The sequence below is a fragment of the Nesoenas mayeri genome (assembly GCF_963082525.1).
Source record: "Nesoenas mayeri genome assembly, chromosome: 12".
Classification (NCBI taxonomy): domain Eukaryota; kingdom Metazoa; phylum Chordata; class Aves; order Columbiformes; family Columbidae; genus Nesoenas; species Nesoenas mayeri.
The window spans coordinates 3,999,772-4,015,464 of NC_137547.1; the positions used below are offsets into that span (position 1 = coordinate 3,999,772).

General features: G+C 40.1%; 1 protein-coding gene across 1 annotated transcript in view; it reads left to right on the forward strand.

The window, feature by feature from the left end:
- Positions 1–964: 964 nt before the first annotated feature.
- The window catches only part of ADCY7 (adenylate cyclase 7), a gene marked incomplete at both ends in the record, with an annotated part of 28,073 nt that continues 13,344 nt past the window's right edge, over positions 965–15,693 (forward strand). Inside the window, 10 exons of the mRNA XM_080351800.1 lie at positions 965–1,135; positions 2,376–2,576; positions 4,171–4,335; positions 5,048–5,197; positions 7,358–7,506; positions 7,815–7,926; positions 9,881–10,008; positions 10,260–10,418; positions 13,822–13,954; positions 15,223–15,408. Coding sequence (XP_080207926.1) covers positions 965–1,135; positions 2,376–2,576; positions 4,171–4,335; positions 5,048–5,197; positions 7,358–7,506; positions 7,815–7,926; positions 9,881–10,008; positions 10,260–10,418; positions 13,822–13,954; positions 15,223–15,408 — 1,554 coding nt within the window. The remainder of the gene's footprint in view (positions 1,136–2,375; positions 2,577–4,170; positions 4,336–5,047; positions 5,198–7,357; positions 7,507–7,814; positions 7,927–9,880; positions 10,009–10,259; positions 10,419–13,821; positions 13,955–15,222; positions 15,409–15,693) is intronic.

Here is a 15,693-nt window from a genome sequence, read left to right on the forward strand (position 1 = left end):
TCCAGGTTGCCGTGTGAGTGCAGTCTGAACACGTGTGTGGTTGAGCAATTTGCCTTTTGAGAGTAACTGTCTGGATTTGGCTTTTCTGCACGTCTTTGAGCGGGTTCTTTCTCCCCAGAGCAGCGGCCTCGGGCACCATGGTGACCGCAGTCAAGAACCAAAGCAGCTGTTGTCCTGTTATCAAGTTTTAATAAGACTTCTTCTGAAATGCTGTTTTTCATGCTTCCCTCCGTCCCATCGCCCTGCCTTTTTTTGTTTTACGTCTCTTGGCATTGGGTGAACTGTATTCATGAATCTATTTGGAAAACATTACTCGTTAGTAATTAACAATACATTTCATTCCTTAATGTTCATTGTTAACAGAACACACCTATTGCCTTGGAAACACTATTAATTAGAGTTGAATTAAATATCTAGAACTAGATGTTAAGTATCTTGATAAGAAAAAGTGTAATGAATTTTGGCTTGAACAGCTGTATTCTTTTCTCATCTTCTTTGCCTTTTAATAAGAAGTTGAAGGAATGTACTTTTCTTTTTAATCTTGGGGAACACTGTGTACACTTACCTAAATACATTAATACTGTCTCTTGCAGAGTTCATCCCGGGAAGTGACATTCAAGCTTATGGAAAGGAGCTGGAGAATTGCAAAATAATAATCAAAAAAGCCCCATACCAAAAACTCCTGTTCTGCACAAGTACAAGTTGATCTCGAGATTCCTGCATAGAGCTGCTGATGAATTGCCTGTGGCTTTGGGGAGGGCTAACTCTTTTGCTTTCGGTTGCGTTGGAAACCTGAAGTTAATGCTCATGAGAAGTAAAATCGGAGATCGTGGGTTACTCGCTGTGCCTGCAGGTCGCAGAGGCAGCAGCGAAGAGACAAAACTTCTCTTTGAAGCGGTAGCCTCGGCCGTGTCTTATTGCGTGTGCTGGGAACGCGGAGGAATAGCGGCCGACCTGGGAGAAGATGCCAGCTAAAGGGAAATACTTCTTCAACGAAAGCGATGAGTGCAGGATCTCGGACCCGCTCTACGAGAAGTACCGCTACACCAGCCAGCAGCACCCGCTCCTCCTCCTCCTGCTCTTCATCGCCATCATCTTCTGGATGACTCTTATCATCATCTTTTTTGTCACTAATGTGAGTACGCTTTTTTCTTTGTGTTCGATATTTTCGGAGGTGATGAGGAATCACGGTAACAGCACACAAAACATTTCGGGTTAATAATTTTTTGAGCTACACGGTATTGAAGTTGCGGTGTTGAAAGGCATCAAGGATGTATGTAGTGTGGTGTGTGTTTTTGTAGGGACACGAAGAGAGGAGACAGTGTTGTCAGGCACACGCACAGTTAATACAAGGGTTGCCTTTCCTTACTATATGTTATGACCAAATAATATTCTATGCTAAATGACAGCTGTGATAGGTAGTAAAGGGGCTAAAGAAGGAACAAGAAAGTAAGTTAAAATGTCCTGCATTTCTCAAATATTGTTTTAGAGTCATCTAAGAAATGTAAAATAATATAGTGATCCATTGGTTATGAATTCCTGAGGTGATTTCTTTTTAAGGACTTCTATATATTCATTCTTTATTTTTTCTTTTGGTAATAGAAGCACAACAGGAATCAACAGTTGCATCTCTTGAACCAATAGTTCACAAAGAGTAGAGATCCTATAGACACAGGAAAGATGCAGCTTAAAGAATTTTTTGTTGTGTAGTGTAATATGATTTTCTGTAAAGCAATTAAGTCTTCTTCAAGCCAGCCCAGTTGGCAGCTGGTAAAAAGGGGAGATGATTTGAAGATAAAGTTGTAAAAAGGTAATAAGGAAGCTATTATAATCCTTCATTGCCTTCAAACGCTGCTTTCCAAATGCCATGCCTCATGATAAAGTGTCTTTAAGTCTTTCTTTAGCAACAAATCTAATTTTACCAATTGCACTTGTATCCTTTTTAGCTTTTATCTCTTAAAACAGGAAAGAAGTAGCAGCACTGTTCATGTTACAAGTCATGTCCTGTGAAATGTAGGAAAAGAGCTGTTACGCTCCTTTTTAGCACAGAGTGAACTCCTTAAATGCCTTTTTTTGGCTATATCTGCATTGTACAATATAGCGTAGGTAGAACTTAGCTTAACCACAAAACCAAACCTACTAATTTGGGAATTAATAATGGTGGAACAGGGGTAGACTGTGTATTTATAATGGTATTTATTATATTATCTCTGTATGTGTGACTATCAGAAAGTGTTAATGCTGCCACAGCCCGACTACTTATGTTAGGATATTTTCAATCTATCGAAGCTGTTTCCAGGACATAGATGCATTTTTCCATTTTTTCTGAAGGGGACATTTAGACCAAATATAACACTTGTATTTTGCTTTTGCAGGAAGCGCATTATCATCTTGTCTTCATTATTGCAGTATGCGCTGCTCTTGTTATATTTGCAGCCATGTACTTACTTTTATGTATTGAATCCCTGTTCCGGAGATGGCTGACATTATTTGGAGTTACGATTTGGATTTCCTTCTTAATCGTAGGATATGTATCTCTTTTTGAAAAAGAAAATGATTATCAACTGTGGGAACAGGTATGTATATATTGTTTGTTCAGGTACATGTATAAAACTGGGAGTCAGTATATACATGAATATGTTTGTATACTTTTTTTTTTCGCTGAATGTTATAACTGCATAATAATGTTTTATTGAGATTTAGGTTCCCTTTCCTAAATTGGTTGTATGGGCTTATTATAGTAAATTTTAGTTTGTATTCTTTCTTATAGTGAAAATACAGATCAACTGAGAAAATTGGATAACTGCATAAATCCATGTGGGAATTGCATTTTTCAGTTGTAATGGAATTGTATTTTTATTTAAGATTTTTACTAAGTCTTAATTACTATTAATTCGTATTTGAGAGAATGTTTCATTAACAATACTTGCTGTGTTAATTTCTATGGGTCAAAGTGGTCTCCGAGAACTGGATAAAGGACTCCAGAGCTGGGTGTGCCCTGGGGAGCGTGTTTTCAAATCACTGGGAGAGGCAAAGTGAACAATAAGAACTAATGACACATCCTGGCATAGCCGGGGTGTGGCTAAAGTTCATTGCTTAGTATCTCTGATCAGAAGACAGGCAATTTCAGGATGCCAAAAATATCACCATCTGTAGGAAACTCCTCCTAAGATCTCATAATGTCAACAGAAGAGTTTTAATGAATTTAAAATGACTTTTTATCTTGTTTTACTGACTCTTCCCCTTCCTCTCTTTATTTCAAATAAAGAAAGATATAAATTATCAGTTAAACAACCAAAATCTGATTTGTATTGTGGCCTGGATCCAGCACTGTATATTTACAGTTTCTATTCAGTATTTTTTAGCTCAAGGAAGAAACTATTAGCTCAGGAAAACCCAAAGTTTACTCTTCTTAACTCTTAAGTACAAACACGTAACAAAGCAAGATGTGGTTTTGCTGCTTTCGGTGCTGCAAGACGTCTTGTTCTTGCCACATGGTAATAATTCATTAATATTGATTTAAAACCTAAAATACAGTGAGACTCTAGTTTAGAAAACAGAAGTGACTAGGTTCATTTCAGACTTTTATCTCAAGTTATGAATTGATCACTAATTAAAGCTACTATTTAAACGCGGGGATGACCTCCCTTCTGATGCCTGGGCAGTTTAGTGGACCTTTGTGCATTTTGTCAAATCTGTGCAACTCAATGTGTAGTTGGTGGGAATAATGATTGTTTTCTTGTGCCAGCACCAGAAAGTGTAAGTTGGATATTTTTTATAAATCAAATATGGAGTAGACGTGATTGGGTGATGTTAAAATTAGAATAATAACTTGGAGAAGGTGAGAAATCTGATTCTGTTCAATATTGCTATGTTGCTATCCTTGCAACACACTGTTCCTGATAATGTTGTACAAAGTGCATCTTCAGCTCTAATGGTTAAAATAGCTGCTAATCCTCTCAAAGCTTATAGGACTAGCACTACCCTTATGTTTTTAATTGTACTTTTGAAATGTCAATATTTGATTGTTTAGCCTGAAAATGAGCAAGAATTCTGCTACTTTCCTCTCTGTTCCATAGTGATTTTTGGCAGGCACCTAAAATGTGTATGTGTGATCTTTTTTTTTTTTTCTTTTTTTTTTTTTCCTTTTCTTTCTCTTTCTTTCCAAAGGTGCCATTCTTTCTATTCATAATCTTCACGGTTTATACCATGCTACCCTTTGGGATGAGAGGTGCTGTCATAATTAGCGTTCTTTCTGCTCTCTCCCATATCATTGTTCTAAGCATTGTGGTAAGCACGACTTCTCAGGAAAATAAGGAATCCATTCTTTTTCAGGTAAGGAAATACTACTTGGTTAAGTAATTAAATACCCTAGTCATAATACCATGTGATATTGGCATAACCATCCTGTTTAAATAAGTTCCAAACTTCCATGTGGATGTTTCAAAATCATGGATTTGGAGCTTGGCCCCAATGAGTTTTGCATGCTTTCATAAAATTGCAATTATTTTAATCTTGGTTTTGTGACCTGAGCGGAATTGTTATTTTAATTTTTTAACTGAGTTACACTCAATATGACAAAGTTGGTCACAGTGGCTCTACCCGCTCTGTGTGAGTCCGTCTGGCGCTGCCCACGGGTGGGACAGCAGGATTTGAGCTCCTGGCTGCTCCCAGGTCCCCAGCGCCCATTCACGGGGTGTGTTCAGAGAAGCACCCCAGCTCTTATGATGCAAGTGTGCATCAGCCTTCACCTGGCACCCTGATGCATGAGTTTGTGGGCTGGTTTCTCCCTAAACCAAACACTGGAGCCTGCAAATAAATGTTAAACAATAGAGCAGAATTTTCTGTTTCATTATACTCCTGTGTATTGGTACAGCAATGCCCGTGACTGTGGAAATCAACTCCTATTTCCCAGGTATATCCTGGCTAATTGTGTGACAGGGTAAGAGGAAAAAATGAACGTGGCCTGGGATTGATTGTCTTTAAGGTATTAGTAGAAGTATCGATGCCTGTTGTGCAGTAGGTAAATGTTTTTCTTCTTGTGCAGCTCCTTGCCAACGCTGTCATTTTTCTTTGTGGGAATCTGATGGGTGCATTCCACAAACGCCAAATGCAGGTCGCTTCGTGGGACCTCTATAGATACACATTAAAGTGCATCCAGGTCCGAATGAAATTGAAGATTGAAAAGAGACAACAAGTGAGTGAACTCGTTCGTGTTTGGAATTGCGTGTTTTCATTTCTGCAGTATAATTGTATGAGGTCGGTGACTAATGCATGTTGAAAGGCTCGGACCAATTTTTGTGATACCCACCTAGTGTCAAAAATAAAAGTTGTGCCATTTGTAACAAAAGAAGGAAGTTAACGGGAGGAAGCTGTTCTCTGTGCCTTGTCTATATGAAAATCACAGTATTTGTAACAGGAATGGAATTGCCAGTTATTTTAGTTAGTTTTTTCCTAGTAGAAATTGTTACTGGGCCTGGCCCAAGGTAACTAAGAGATCGTGCCCCTAATGCCCTGAAGAGTACTGATAAAGTAATTTCAGCCCTTAATTTCATGCATCCTTTGCTCGTGTTTTTTTGTTTTGAATTCCAAAGTATTATTCGGCTTTGCATTTTCTTGTCTCACAAACTGTTTTTCTTTTGCTAGAAGGAGGAAGTCAGAGCCTAAGGGAGAAAAAAATATTGTAAAATAGATTATGACATTGATTATGACATTGTTTATTTCCATAAACTCCAGTGGTATTTTAAGAATAAGCAAGGAACATGAATTTCTTACTGAGCAAGGGTTGTAAAGAAGTATCAAGGCTGAGACTATGGTGCCTTTCCTCTTTTATCCCGGTACAAGCAGGGTTAAGAACAGTGGCTCTGGAAGGCTGATGTGTACCCAGTCCTCTGCCCAGCAGTTGTTAGACAAAAGGAAGGGGCTGAAAAGGGACTGACACGATCCCATCGAAAAGGAGCAAATGCTGGTGTGGTCCGTGCCCTGGTGCTGGTATGGTGAGATAACAAACCTGCATGGGAGTCCTGGCAGGATCTCCTTGGCTGATGAGGGAACTTGCATGGGTTTTTCTCTTTACAGTTCCTCGTTTGAAGTGTAGACGTGCTTAAGTCTATGGAGAGCTTCCATCTCATTTGGGTTGTAATTTATCACACAATTTTGACTCTCCTTTCTTGCCTCCCACTGGTTTGCTGTGAAAACGATGTGAGAAACATAGTTCAGCGTTCATCATCACACGTGAAAACTTTGGAATGTGTCAGCCTGTGACATTCACTGCGGCTCTGCTGCCAGTTTAACGTGCTCCCCAAGCTTTGCCCTCCTGGTATTGAAAGGCTGGAGGAGGAGGCGGTATTCCCGTTTCTGGGGCAGACTCAAACTAACTGCTCTCTGTACCTAGTGTAGGCCAGGCCTTGATGCTCAAGGCCTCCCTCTTCCCACTGTGATCCAAATACATTTCTTTTTGGTGGCAGGCACTGGTTAAGTAACCCTGTCAGCTCACTGCTGCCTGTATACTGCTGCCTCGGCTGGTCAGGAAGAGGGGACAGCGATTCGGTCTAAAGGGACAGCATTTTACTCAGTTATACAACGCGTTGACCTTGCTGGCAACGTCATCTGGAGAAGTTCCTACTTGTAGTTGCTCCACACAACATTTCCTCTGCTGCAGTGACACTGGCTCTGGGGCCATAGAGCCCTTCCTGCATTAAAAGTACCATTTTTTTTGTCTTCCTCTTCTGCCCAGCAACTTAACAGGGTCTTCTTTGAAGAACACGCTTTTAAGCCAAAGCCAGTGTAAAGCAGTGAAAATAGTCGAAGAGTCTATATTCCCACTCGGTTCAAAAGGCTTTATTTCAGTGGCATTGGTTCCTGGTTCATTGAAGCTACAGCAACATGTTCTTGACACTTTCTGTATCTGTTGCTGCTTTTCCGGCATTTGAGAATTCACAAGGGCTTTTAATACCGCGTGGATTGTTCGTTACACAAGATAAGCTTTTCCCAGAAGCTTTATCAGATGATGCTCATGCAACACTGAGATCAGTGGACAAAATAAGTTTTCGTTTATCCAGAAATTGTAATCTTGAATGCTGAATTTTTGTGGTTACAAAGAGGTGGCACATCTAGGTCACAAGGAACAAAGGAAAAATATGCAACAGCCTTACTTAACTGTAAAATTGGTGATGTTGACAACAGAAATGTGAAAGTGCTTCCTTGAAAACCTGACATGCGTTACTCAAAAGCCACTTAAATAAAGCTGGTTTATTTTGTTTTGGTTTTAATTCCTTCTCGCAGGCACTAAAGTCCTGCAGTTTCAAATTTACTGTGCTGAGAATTTTGCATCATTTTTTTTCCCCTCTCCTTTTAGGAAAATTTGCTTTTATCCATCCTGCCAGCGCATATCTCTATGGAAATGAAGCTTGCAATCATAGAGCGACTCAAGGAAACTAATGATAACAGGCAAATGCATGACAACAACTTCCATAGTCTATATGTAAAAAGGCACCAGAATGTTAGGTAAGTTGGAACTCTAGAAGAAATAGTATTAATACAAGGTGCTGATTTTTAAGAGGGTATATGGTCCAGCAAAATTAACATTTGGAGGTAGATTTTCAGACCTAAGCGAGCTGCGGGAAGATAATATGTCATGAACTCATGTGTTGCTTTCTAAATCCATTTTGATACTTGAACCCTTTTTTTCTGGAGTTCTTTTCCAAAGAGAGATACTTTCTATTAAATGCATTTTAATATTTAAGCTGACTGTGAAACAGACATATGTTCATATTTCAGTTACACTGGCTTTTTTTCCTTTTATTCTTGTCTAGCATTCTCTATGCAGACATCGTAGGATTTACTCGCCTTGCCAGTGACTGTTCTCCTAAGGAGCTGGTAGTGATGCTGAATGAACTTTTTGGAAAGTTTGATCAGATTGCGAAGGTACGTGTTGCATGTTGTTGTGCAGTCGAGATAAAGGCCACCTTTGGAAAAAAGAAGTTGTCTTTTCTGCGAGACAGAAGGCAGTGCTTCGAAGTCAGGAAGGGAAGAGTGCTTTGGCTTTCAAGCTAAATCACGTTGAAACAGTATTTAAAACAAAAATGGGAAATGTAGCAAGTTATTGTAATTCCAGTTCAGGAGCTGCATCATACATATGTTTGTATGATTGACTCTGTAAAGATCTCTTTTATCCTGTAACGCTGACCCCAATCTTGGATATATGTTCTGTTCTGTCCATTGATTTTTCTGTTAGTATTATGAGGCAAATACGGCTTTAGGAAAATAAATGCTGCAGTTTGCCGCATCCTGTGTGACATCAAAAAACCAAATAGCAACCCAAATTCTGGTTCTAGAAATTTAGCATTGCTAAAGCAGAAGTCAAGACTAGTGAGTACGTATCACAACTCACCATGTTTTAAAGGTGTTGGTTTGATTTCATAATTGACTAAATGTGGGTGTACTGAATACAAAATAGAAAATCAGTTGGACTTGGAAAATCTTGGTTTTGTGAAATTCTAAAAATTCTTCAGAAAAAGAGTGGGAAAACTCTAAAATTAATATAGCAGAGTGAAATTGCTTTAATTAAACCTTTTTGGATGTCACTGAGTAAATTCTTAAATATATCGCTGATTAAAACCTGGCTAAAATCCTAGTTAACCTCTTCGATATCTGTATTACATTACTCATCTTTGTATTTATATGAATTTAGTTGTTATCAAAACTTCAAGTACTGGCAAGTAAGAAAGTCACACTGACTACATTGTATTGTTGTGAAACAGCTATTTAGAGCATATAGAATAAGTTACGTTATCTTAGTTGCCATGAGCTTTATATGCTACAGTAGAAGCTGAGGTTAAAGACATCTGGTCATTTTTTGCAACAATTATAGGAAAGACTCTAGATTTTGAGCGATACGTTTTAATTTCTCACTCGTGTGTGCCAGTTGCATGGTTTAAGAAAGTCTGGATTTTGTGAGTCAAGGTCTTGTGCAACCCTGTGGTTGAGCCGTAAGAAGAGATTCCTGCTTTTTGTGCTATTTTTGTTCTGCCGGGGACTATTCTCCCTCATCTTTTCCATTATGCAAAAATGTTGTAGGCTTCACATTACCTAACAAAAGTCGATGGCTACGCTGGACCCTGAGCTGGACACCAATGTCTCGCAGCTCTAAGCTAGTCCTGGGTTCTTCTGTCTAAGCTCAGCACTTGCTGCAACGCTCAGAACCCACTCGATGGCTTAAGGTAGTGGAGAATGGTGGATGTTCTCTTAAGACTTTCACGGATGAGGGAGAACAGCTTGGGTTGTTAAATATTTTCTGCTGTCAGATAGTATTGTGGGTTTTTTATTAGTGATGGCAAACTGTAGTGTGTGACTTGTGTAGTGTAGTTGCTGACTTCCTCCTCAGTTATGTTAGAAAGAAAACAACCCCAACATTTTGCTTCTGCAAAGCTACCAAGCTGAACATCTTAATTCTGAACTTCTCCCTGAATTCTGTGCAGGTTTTACGACACTGTGCAATGTTATTTAAGACTGCTTGGAATTAAGGTGTTAATAAAGATGAAGATTATAAGACAGATAAGGAGATTTTATCCTTTATGTCATAAATTCCGTGACAGTTTTATTTTTACTTATAGTTTCTCAATTGCAAACAGTTCCACAGATAAAGTCAGAAAACAGTAGGATGATTTTATTTGAGAAATGCTTGAAGTGGTCATTTCTGTTACCCTTCAGTGAGCAACATCTGAGCATTTGGATGCGGGAAAGAAATCAGCTTTGCTTCAACAGGGATTGAATGAGGCCTGACTTTCTCAAAATGATACACGGAAGTCCTAGTTGTGGGGTCATTATCCTGCTTGCAGTTCATTTTTTCCTGTTCAATGTGTTTACTGTAATTTCACAGGAGAACGAATGCATGAGAATAAAAATCTTGGGAGACTGTTACTACTGTGTGTCAGGCCTGCCTGTGTCCTTGCCGGTTCACGCCAGGAACTGTGTTAAAATGGGACTTGACATGTGTGAAGCAATAAAGTAAGTACAGCACAGAACACATTTTAATATACCAAGGCTAAGATACTGAATCAAGTAATTCTTAGTTTTCTTGTCAACATTCAAAGTGTATTTATTAACTGTAGTTGGATAGTTACGCATCAGGTCATAAGTTTGTCTCTTGTCTTTGCACTAAGTGTTTAATGAGACTAAACCTGAACAGATCTCCAGGAGGAGGAGAGAAAATCAGAAGTGTAGGTGCTGCTCTAATAAACACCCTGCTCGCTCCCCAGGCAGGTGAGGGAAGCCACAGGGGTGGATATCAACATGCGGGTCGGCATTCACTCGGGGAACGTGCTGTGCGGCGTCATCGGCCTGCGCAAGTGGCAGTACGACGTCTGGTCGCACGACGTGTCCCTGGCCAACAGGATGGAGTCCGCCGGCGTACCTGGGTGAGGAGCTTCATTACGTGATGCTTCCCTCTGTTGTGGTTTCCGTAATCCTGGTTTATGAGTTTGGAATTTGGAACTGTGCCGTGACACAAATCCTCATAATGGGATGATGAAAACAGAACAAACGTGTACTTACTAGAGCTGTAAAATGTTAATATTCTCTGATTGTGTTTTGAATGAACTATAAAATTCTATTCTTAGGCAAATGACTGCTTCCTTTCATTGAAGAAACTTTTGTGTCTTCAGCAGCACATTGTTGACTTAGTTAATTCACATTTAACGCAGGGATAATACTGTATTTGTAAGTTTAGCAAAAGAATAGCTGTGCTATTTATGTTGACAAGGCAAAGCTGCATATTTACCTACTATTTCTGTTAATATATCGATCAGTCCCACTTGATTTATATTAACTCTGTATTCACCACCACATTCCCCCAAGAAAACCCAACTCAGAAATGAAAATGCAGCCTGATGAGGAGCATCCGAGCAAGGAGAGTTTGGAGCTGTTGGTTGTTGCGTGTTCTCTTGATGTAGCATTTGTCATGGGCAGAGTGGGAAGGTGACTGAGTTGTCCCCGAGTGGCAAAGCTGAGGCAGAGCAGCAATGGAAGGTGCCAATGCAGAGGGTGAGGTCTCAGGTTGATATTCGTGGTGCTTTTTTGAAGACACTTATTGAAAAGGACATATATATGTATGTGTATATATATATAACACCAGCATTTTGTATTTTCCTCATTTAGGAAAGTATAATTATTTTTTTCTAAGTCGACGTTCACGTGGGTATATGTTAAGCATTGAAGTATTGGTTTCTCTTGGAAAGTGACTCTAACGAGTGATGTTACAGGGTTTCTTATTGTTTCTGTGCCTCAGATAGCTTTTAGCTGTATGCTTGTAACTTAAAAATTAATTTCTGCAAAGTGATAAGGGGATATGAGTATCAAATTATTTTCTTGCATTGAGGACTGAAACAGAAAGAAAACTAATTGGAGCTTGGCTGACAGTTGCAATACCATCCAGGCTGAGTGTTTTAGTGTGTTGACTCAGCGTGATTAAACAAGAATAGAGTTGTAAAGTTTGTTTTGTTGGTAAAGCAAACTACGTGACTCTGAATGTGGCATGAAAACATACTTTTCTTAGTCACGTTTTGGACCATTGCCTAATCTTGAAAACTTTAATTATTCCATTACATTCTTCATGCTTATGTTTGATAATCCATTAAAGAGTAAAGCTGCTTTAGGTTGGCTGCCTGATTCTGAAACATTACACTTAATACTTCCTATATCTTCACGTGTCAAGCACTCCCTTATCATGTGTTTCAATACCAGGCAGAGTAAACCTTCCCTTCGTCGAAGACCAAGCCTTACAGGTAGCATGGGTTTATATTTGGTATGCAAACATTATATTTTTTGCTGCTCTACAGAAAAATGATGTGTCTGGGATTCCCCATTCCAATATTAGATAGTCCTCTTCCTTTGGAAGCAGCAGTTTTGTCACTGGGAGCAGTTTGAGGTTTTTATTTTAAAATAGGAAGTATGCACGTTTTGGGTTTCTGTAAGTCATAGAATCATTTTGCTTGGAAGAGACCCTCAAGATCATGGGCTCCAACCATAACCCACCCCTGGCACTGCCTCGTGTCCTGAGAACCTCATGTCCGTCTGTCCAACCCTCCAGGGATGGTGACTCCAGGGCAGCCTGTTCCAATGCCCCACAGCCCTTTCCCTGGAGAAATTCGAAAGGCTTTAGAAAGGCTGTAAGGAAAACTTCTGGCATTATAAATATTTTATTTCCATCAACAGGGTATCCTTGTTCATCTTCTTTCTGATTTTAAACAGTTTGCATTCATAACAATGTAATACACTAGTAAAGCAGAAAGGACTAGCCTAAAAGCAAAATTAAAAATGCATTTATGACCAATTCTCTCTAATATGTAAATGCTTGAAGGATCAGAAGAGGTTATTTTCTCAGGCCTGTTGACACAGGCGATGGAGTGCGGTGTGTTGAGTGTTCTGCACCAGCGTGGTAGGTACAACAGTGCGTGTTACAGCTTGTCTTGGAGAGGCAGCTTTAGCAGAAGCACTTTGGGTTATGTGCTGATCCTGGAATCCAGTAAGCATGAGTAACTGCTGAAACATCATCCACACAGTCATTTAAATGGAAAGAAGTTTGCGGTGAGACCTGATGTGTGTGATCTGGGGAAGAGGAAGCCTGGTAAAATGGAAAATGGTGGATGGTGCACAAATGTGCTGCCTTTGGAGATAAGTGGAAAGCCACAGGAAACTTGCTACGGTACATGACTGTGTTTTAAGGCTCAGTTAATGAAGACATCGCCCTGTATGCCTCAGCCCCTGTAGGAGAAAACCCTGCTTTAGAGCCAGCTTTAAAATAACAGATTTAAAGGTTCGCCTCAATTGCAAAACTGCGTAATCAAGGTAACAATTAAAAAATTGGAGCCAGTGGTTCCCAGGTCTTTGGACAAAGCTCCATGCAGAGCAATGGAGCAGAGGCGGACGGGACAGTGATCCCCTTGCTCTCTGGAGTTAGGTGGGAGCGCTGCACGCTGTCAGCTGCCATCGGGAAACGTCCTGTCCCAGCTGGTGCTGGTGGACTGTAGGTCTGACAATGCAGTGATTAACCCCTCCTGCCAAAGAAAAGCGAGGAAAGCTGTGGGAAAATGAACAGTGAGAAAACAGGCTACAAGAAATGCTATTTTGTTAACACAGTCAAGTCTCTTGTTGAGGAATTCTATGGAAAGATATTACTTGTTATTTACGTAGAAATACGTGATTTGGAATACTGAACTATATTATGTTTAAGGGAAAGTGTGAATGAGTACAGAAAACTACCAGCTGCTCTGTTAGAAGTGCGTTGCCGTGTTACGCTCTCCTCTGTTCCAGTCAAAAAGACAGACTTTCAGAATTATCCCACTAGTTGACAATAAACCTTTTCCAGCTTTTTTTTCCCCGGACTTTGTAGCCATCTCCTCCCCTCCTCATGCATTTCTAGACAGTCCTCACTTGTGTTTTGTTTTGAGCTTCCATCGCAGCTCTCGCCATCTGAAAGAACCCGCCTGTGAGTCTGTCTTGTCAGTCACCAGATCTCCTTTGGTCACATTTCTGCTTGTTTGTTGTACGCCTCTGGTTATTTCGAGTTAATTTTATGCTGATACCATCTCATTCTGGGAAGTGTTATTTAGCGCGCTTGCTATGAAAGATGGGCGACAAAGAACTGCACCAAAGGATTGCAAAGATGGTTTTTAAGTACTGGCAGGATTTTGCAGTTGGCTGCCAAAGCAGGAGGTGGCTGAAAAGCAGCGATGTCAGCAGTAGCCATTGAAATGTAAATGAAATGCTTAATGTGACCTTTCTGTAAGTGTTTGGGTCTGTTGTTCTTTCTCCCTTTCTCAGCCGTGTCCACATCACCGAAGCAACCTTAAATCACCTGGGCAAAGCTTATGAAGTAGAAGAAGGGAATGGACACCTGAGGGATCCTTACCTTGAATCCATGAAAATCAAAACCTACTTAGTGGTTGATCCAAGGGTATGTGTATGTTTTTAAGCATGTGTATTTATTCCAATATATACCTACATTTTAAGTGCATAAGTGTCTGTGATGCATACACATTTTTAATCCAGGAACATAATTAAAGCATGGTATGAGTCATCTGAGTAGCTTGGCTTTGGGACTTCAGATCTAAAGCATGACCTACTGTTTTATGACACGACTATTGGCTTGAAAGTAATAAGTCTTACACTGAAACCTTTGATATGGCCCACATAGCGTAAAAATACGTATTTGACTATGTATTTGCATGAAGCGGGCTCTCACAGATCCAAGTTAAAAAGTGGAATGAAGTAATGAAAGAATACCTGTGCTGTGTGGCCACTTTCAGATAGAATATTCCCTGCAAAATAGCTCCTGGGATTTTCTTCCTCACTGTCTTAGATGTGAGATTCACCTTTTTTTCAAGGTGTAAAGTTAGCAATTGTTGGTTGTCCCTTTACAGCCTGGTAACTGCAAACAAATTGCTATTTTGGATCAGCTTGTGATTGATGAGTAAAATATCTCAAAAGAAAAAGAATGGAAATTGCAAACTTTTTTCCTTCAGGATCTTAACAGAAAGAACAGCACTTTTAATTATCAAGAACTCAATCTTATCTTTGCCTGTTCTATGTACTCAGCACTGCACCCCCCACATGTACACAGCACACACTCCCAGAATGAGGATCTAAGTGTGTTAAAAAGGTCCCTGCCCGCTTGAAGATACTTCTGAGATGTTAGAGAGTAACCAGTCATTGATGTATCAGTTGATTCTGTAGTTTCAGCTCCCTCTTAGACCACAAGGGTACACCCTGTATACACTGCCTGAGTCTTCACCTGTGATGGAAGGATATAATCTAACATTGAGTCTGTCATTTGTGGGCTCTTCTCCCAGGCACCTTTTTGATATGCCCCGGCTCAGGAATTGGGAATCTCTTTCCCCTGCTGACTGCAAGGAAATGTTATCTGTTCATAAGATCTTGCCATCTCTTGCATTATCTTCAATAAAGCAGGAAGACTGAACGCTGCAGTGGTACAAGCAAAGGCTTGTAAAGGCAGCTGGAGCAAATACGTCATGATTTGCTTTAGCTCACATTAATTAAATAAGATAAAGGAATCAGAGTGGCTGACACAATGCTGAACAGTGTTTAGAGTCCTACTAAATAGCTTGATTTTTAGAGTCTTAAACTACTCAAGTACACAGAGCTTCATCTCTTTGTAATTTGTATCATTCTCTGTTTTCTAAACGAGCATGTTTTTTCTGTTAGTCCAAACAATGCGGGTCGAATAACCATCTCCCTAAAACGCGAGTTAACGACGGGCTGAAGATGCGCGCGTCCGTTCGGATGACGCGGTATTTGGAGTCCTGGGGAGCTGCCCGGCCCTTTGCCCACCTGAACCACCGGGAAAGCGTCAGCAGCGACTCTTCCAGTTCACAAGGAAGGCGGAGGAAGGTGAGGTTTGGAGTAGGGACCAGTTTGCAAACTGCTCCTCGTGTCCCTGATGTGAAACTTTAATCTGATTCGGTCGTTGTAGCTGAATTTCTTCTGCTACTCTTGGTGTTAAATGTGTACACAGAACTAAGAAGATATCCATGCAATAACTCTTTCTGTCAGAACTTAATATTATTAAAACTCTAGCATGCTATACTCAGAATAAAACTTCAAAGTAGAACTTGGGAACTATCTTTTTTGTACCTGACATTTTTCCACCTTGGGGTCCTGCTTGCTACGTGTGGT